The 6,268-nt window shown below is 58.0% G+C and overlaps 1 protein-coding gene across 1 annotated transcript in view; it reads right to left on the minus strand.

Moving 5' to 3' along the window:
- Positions 1-719: 719 nt before the first annotated feature.
- PHF24 (PHD finger protein 24) overlaps positions 720-6,268 on the minus strand; it is a 44,393-nt gene continuing 38,844 nt past the window's right edge. The window contains exons 3-5 of the mRNA XM_026661309.1: positions 4,424-4,590; positions 3,915-4,016; positions 720-819 (exon numbers count right to left, since the gene is read on the minus strand). Of these exons, the coding sequence (XP_026517094.1) occupies positions 720-819; positions 3,915-4,016; positions 4,424-4,590 (369 nt within the window). The remainder of the gene's footprint in view (positions 820-3,914; positions 4,017-4,423; positions 4,591-6,268) is intronic.

Consider the following 6,268-nt stretch of genomic DNA (forward strand, 5'->3'; position numbering starts at 1 on the left):
AGAGGGGACCAGTCTGGGGGCGGGGGTGGTCCCAGAGGGCAGGGGAGAGGCTGGCATGGTGCCCGGCCCAGCTTGCCAGCTGCAGGGCAGCCCCGCAGGCCGTGCTGGCCCCGGCCCAGCCAACACGCCTCCCTCTGCTCTCCAGCAGGCACGCCAGTGCCATTGCCAGGCCAGCAGGGGGCTCGTTAGTCCACAGCCACCGGTCACGCCAGGTCCGCCGACCCGCAGCCACGGCACAGGGCGACCTCGACGCTGGAAACCGTCCAGCCGCTACGTGGGGGCTCGCATGGGCTTTCTCAGCCAATCAGAAGCCAGAGCGCTGCTGGACTGTTTGCGTTCAGTCCTCTCTCCGCTAATCAGAAGTCTGCCGAATTGTGTGCGGGTTGGGGGGGGCAGCTCCCTGTCAGCCAATCAGAAACCAGAACTCTACTGAGCTGGGGGTGTGGCCGGGCGTGGTGCGGGGTTTGGGGCCTCGCTCCGCCAATCAGAAGTCTGCTGGGACGTGGGTGAGAGCGGGGGAGCTGGGTGCGGCTACCTGAGGCCCATGGGAGACGGGGCAGCCCCTCTAGCGGGTGAAGCAGTCTGTCAGCTCCTCCAGCTGCAAGCTCAGCGACTACAGAACACAATGGCTAGGACTGGGCTCCGTGCGCCCGGCCTCCCGCCCGCTCATGCATCGTCCAGGTTGGGAGCCCTCGCCCGGCCCCTGTCCCGGGCGGCGGCTACGCCAGCGGCTTCAGGTGGATGGCGGCGCTGTTGGGGCGGGCGGCGAGGATGTAGATGACGTTCTCCTTCAGGAAGGTCGGCCAGTCGACAGGCCTGCTGGGGAGAGCGGAGGGGGGTTAGCGTGGGGGCCACGCGGGCAGGGGCTCGGTCTCCAGCCCAGCCCATGTGTGCTACGCAGCAGCTCCTGGCCTGACCGCGGAGCAGCAAGGCCATGGGCCCTACAGATCCCAGCGTGCAGCGCTCCATCGGGGCTCTGCCTGTGTAGGGACCATTGGGGACACAGGGTCCCCTTGCCAGAGCCTGGCATGATGGATCTGCTAAGCAGGGGTCTACATTTCCCATCAGCCCCCTCCCCACTGCACATCCCCTTCCTCCTGGCCAGGTAAGGGGGCTCAGAAGCCCTGTGAAAGACCCTGAACCGGGAACTGACTGGGCACCTAGGGGAAGCAGCAGCCGCCTGGCGAGCCAGGAGCAGCGGAGAAGCCGGACGCAGAGAGGAACCCCCAGGAACTGGATGCAGAGCCCCGGGTGGAAGGCTGTGGGGCCGGACATCACAGCTGGGTGCAGGTCTGTGTGGGGCGTAGGGGGCAGCAGCAGCAGCTGGGCAGGGAGCCAGGGCAGAGGGATCCCGATGAGACACACCACTAAGTGATCCTGCCTGGGAGCCTGCAAGTGCCTATTTGCCGGAATAGAGCCCGGACTGGAGAGGGCAGCCCAGGCACGGAAGAGCCGTCCATGACCCTCGCGTGGGCTGCCCCCCAGACCCAACCAAGAACCGCTATTGCTCTTCAAGCCTCGGTACCTAGGGTATCGGCTACCTTCCCCTTTCCTGCCAGCCCCCGTAAAACAGCCTTCCCGTAGCACCTGTCTGAGTGGTGACGGGACCGCCAGCCTAGTGCCTGCAGGGCCTAGCAGCTAAAGTGCTTTTCAGTGCTTGTCTCCGAGTCGCGGTGCAGCCGGCAGGCTCCTGGCCCGGGGCTTTGGGGCACTCCCGCCCTGAGCAGCTGTGATCACCACACTGGGACGCTGCACGAAGGAGCTCGTAGGTAGCGCTCTCGGGTGCCCCCGTGATTCCCGGCCTGCGTAGCAGCCAGGGCGGTGGAGCCGGCGATGAGGGGGGCCGGCAGATGGCAAAAACACAGAGCAGCACATTTTCCAGCCCAGCAGCTGGTTTCTGCGGTGCTTGGTGCAGCTCCAGTGTCTTCTGCCCGCCCACCTGCTGCGTCATGCTCCGACCTTTCAGGGCCCGACCCCTAAGTCCCGGGTTTCTCCGGCAGCAGCTGTGGAGTTGCTTTAGGTGTCTGTGCCTGTGCCATCACCGTGGGAATGTCGGATCCTGATCTGAAGTTACCAATACTTAGCACCTCACAAACATGAACGAGTCGTCCCACACCCCCGGGAGACAGGCCAGCACCACTAGTACAGATGGGAAACTGAGGCACAGGGTGGGGAAAGGACTTGGGTCACACAGCGCGTCGGTGACAGAGCCAGGATTAGAAACCAGGAGTCCTGATGCGCAGTCCCCTGCTCTAACCACTAGCCCCGGCTCCCTCTTTCCTGGGCAGGAGAACGAAAAGGAAGAGCGGCTTTGCTGACTATTCCATTTTAAAATGTATTCACTTGCCAGCAGAAATCTGTCCCCCGGGAGGATTCTGCTAACGAGCCGGGTGCTTTTACCAGAGCAGAGCGCTCCCGCCCACCTGGGAATGGGACGCCATCACACCATCCTTCCCTGGGCGCAAGAGCACACAGAGAGCCCCGCTCAGCCCTCTGTCCCTGCAGCTTTGCACTGATGGACGCTGCTAACTTCAGTGATGAAGCTGGCCCTTTCTGCGTGGACTGAACGCCATGAAATACATGGAGCTACGGCTTACCGAGGTTATTTCCCATCTGGGTGAATTTCCTCAACCACCCAGTGATTTTAATAGGAGACAGAACATTTTCTCCAGACGCATGGACTGGGGTGGGATAATTATACTGTCTGCCTCATATATCTATAGTGTTTTTCATTACCCTGGAGACTCTCCGGCTGCTTTCCAGACTGCTTTCCCCTCACCACCACCCCACACTACAGAAATGCAGCCACCTCTGGGGTGTAGCAGTACATCTGTTTGCTGCTGGCTGTGACGGGAGACCACCCGCATGACTCTCCGGGCTGAGGGAGTGCAGTTCTGCTCTAGCTGTAGTAGAAGGCCATCGTGATTAAGCTGCTGATTTCTGTGGATTCCAGGAAAGCTGCTGAAGACAAGTTTTCCTGGAAAATGTCACCACTCTTGCAAAAAGGTGCCTGAGGCTCTGCGTGGGCTTGTGTATGGCGCACTAGGGTGGGACTCTGGAGACCCGAGTTCTAGTCCTGGCTCTGCTACTCGCCTACTGGGTGACTTTGGGCAAGTCACTATACTGCCCTGTGCCTCGGTTTCCCCATGTGCAAAATGGGGGCAAGAACACTGGTCTACTGGTGAAAAGTGCTGTTATTACTACTGACCCCAAGGAGGTACCAGCGCAGTCTCCCCCGGCAGATGGCACCTCCAGCAGCCTACACTGGTTTCTCGCCAGCACTACGCTTAGGAAGGAAAACTCCAGTGCACGAGGGGACTCACTGGCTGGGCGGTAGGATGGATCGCCCATCGAGCACCCGTCAGTGGGGCGAGGTCGTTGTGAAACAGGCTAGTATTGTTTAGGCTTGAGGAAAAGCAGGCTGAGGGTGGACCGGATACCAGCCCTCGGCTGTGGCAAGGGCTGTTCTAAAGGGGACAGAGATCAATTGTTCTCCGTGGCCACAGAAGGCAGGACACGTGGGGGGCGTAATCCGCAGCAAGGGAGCTGTCGGTTAGCTCTTAGGAGAAGCTTTCTAATGCTCAGGTGGTTAAGCTCTGGAGCAGGCTCCCAAGGGAGGTGGTGGGATCCCCGTCACTGGAGGCTTTTAAGGCCAGGCAGGATGGAGAGCCCAAATTTACTGGCCCTGCCTCAGCGCAGGGGGCTGGCCTAGGTGAGCGCTGCAGGACCCTTCCAGCCCCACATTGCTCTGATACCCCCTTTAACACCACACCCCACAGCAGCCGGGAGGGGCCCTCCGAACAAGCTGCACTGGCTTGTGCGGGAGCCCAGCAGAGCTGAACGCACGCTGCAGCCCTGGGCCTGGAGGCTCCTGCGGCAGAACCCACCTTCCCCCCACGCCCCGCCCCGCTCACCTGGATTCCTCCTGCTCTGTGCCTAGCAGGGTCTTCTCCTGGCTCCTGCTGCTGCCGCTGCTGGCTGGGCTGCTCTCGGACATGGGCCCCACGTGGCTGATGCTGCGGAGGAGAAAGGGCATTTCCCTCCTTTGCCCCTGGGCCGCAGGAGCCGGGCTGGGACTCCACCAGCGCCCTGGGGTAGCCGTGTGACAAACGCCGGCCGGGCTCCAGCTGGGCCTCACACGCTGGGCATGTGGCATCAGGGGTGTGAGGGGAGATGGGGGGGCTCCCCATGCCTCTCTCAGGCAGGTGGGAGGGAGATGGGGGGACGCAGAGGGAAGTGGGAGCTGTTGCTGGGGGGGGGTGCCGGGGGATCTGGCTGACGCTTTGGCCTGTGCTGGGAAGACACTGAGCAGGGGTTCTGGGTGGAATTGCTCCGCTAACTAACCAGGAGTTTGGGCCTCCTGGTGCTCCCCCGGCTCTGGCAGGGGAAGGGGTTCTCCCTCTGGGCAGCCCGGCCCTCTTACCTGACGTTGCAGGACGGGGCCTCCTTCTGGTGCTTCCGAAACCACGTGTGCTGGGCTTTCCGGCATTCGCTCTGGCTGATCAGCCCTTGGCTGTCCTGGTGGAGGGGCAGGAAGGCGGCTCGCGCCCGCTCCCGCTCCTTGGCTGTCAGTAGCCGCAGCAGGGAATTCTGTAGGAGGGAGAGAATGGAGGAGGGCAGGGGGGCTGGCTGGAGCTCCTGGGCATGGCTGGAGAGGGTGCAGGGGGGCAAAGCTCCCCTCAGGCACAGGGGTTGGGTTCGTCACAGCCGTGCCAGCCCCAGGCAGCACTGAGGGATGTCCTGGACAGGTCCCTCACCAGCCATCCCAAGCTGGGGCAGTGGGAATACAACCCCATTCTGCTGATAGGTGTGGGGAGAGGAGACCACACCTCAGCTGGGACAGCCACTGTCTCAGCCTGACCTACAAAGGGGGAGGCTGACCTAGTGATGGGGCCTCCATATAATCTACCCCTCTTGGGCTGACAGAGGGGTTCAAATCTGGGACTCTCTCTCAGCATGAGAAGGTATGAGCCTCTAGGGCTGGAGCAAAAGGAGAAGTTCCTTAGCTGGCTGCTGTAGTGGGCTCTTATCCTCTTTTGTGGACCAGCCACTCGAGTGGGACAAAGACATAAGATCATAAGAACAGCCATACTGGGTCAGACCAATGGTCCATCTAGCCCTGTATCCCGTCTGCCGACAGTGGATGGTGCTGGCCTCAGAGGGAATGAACAGAACAAGACAATTTTGAGTGATCCATCCCCTGTCGTCCATTCCCAGCTTCTGGCAGTCCCGAGGTTTACAGACATCCAAAGCATGGGGTTGTGTCCCTGACCATTTTGGCTAATAGCCATTGATAGACCTGTCTGCCATGAACTTATCTAGTTCTTTTATGAGCCCAGTTATACTTTTGTCCTTCACAAGATCCCCTGGCAATGAGTTCCACAGGTTGTTGTGTGAAGAAATACTTCCTTTTGTTTGTTTTAAACCTGCTGCCTATTAATTTCATTGGGTGACCCCTAGTTCTTGTGTTATGAGAAGGAGTAAATAACACTTCCCTACTCACTTGCTCCACACCAGTCATGATTTTATAGACCTCTATCATATCTCCGCTTAGTCATCTCTTTTCCAGACTCTATAGTCCCAGTCATTTTAGTCTTTCCTCATACGGAAGCCGTTCTATACCCCTAATCATTTTTGTTTTCTGAACCTTTCCAATTCCAATATATCTTTTTTGAGACAGGGCGACCACATCTGCACGCAGTATTCAAGATGTGGGCATACCATGGATTTATATAGAGACAATATGATATTTTCTGACTTTGATGACCTTTCAGGGTCCCTTCCAGTTCTATGAGATAGGTATATCTCCATATATTATTATTATCTATCCCTTTCATAATGATTCCCAGCATTCTGTTCGCTTTTTTGACTGCCGCTGCACATTGAGTGGATGTTTTCAGAGAACTATCCACAATGACGCCAAGATCTTTCTTGAGTGGTAACAGCTAATTTAGACCCCATCATTTTGTATGTAGAGTTGGGATTATGTTTCCAATGTGCATTACTTTGCATTTATCAACATTGAATTTCATCTGCCATTTTGTTACGCAGTTTTGTGAGATCCCTTTGTAACTCCTCACAGTCTGCTTCGGTGTGTTGGGTATGGACCTTGGAGACTGGCGCTCTGAAATAACTAAGGTAGATAGATAGATAGATAGATAGATAGATAGATAGATAGATAGGAGGGTGTATGGAGATAGATAGATAGGAGGGTGTATGGGGATAGATAGATAGATAGATAGATAGATAGATAGATAGATAGATAGAT

Source organism: Terrapene carolina, unplaced genomic scaffold, assembly GCF_002925995.2.
Source record: "Terrapene carolina triunguis isolate 2854851 unplaced genomic scaffold, T_m_triunguis-2.0 Scaffold998, whole genome shotgun sequence".
Classification (NCBI taxonomy): Eukaryota; Metazoa; Chordata; order Testudines; family Emydidae; genus Terrapene; species Terrapene triunguis.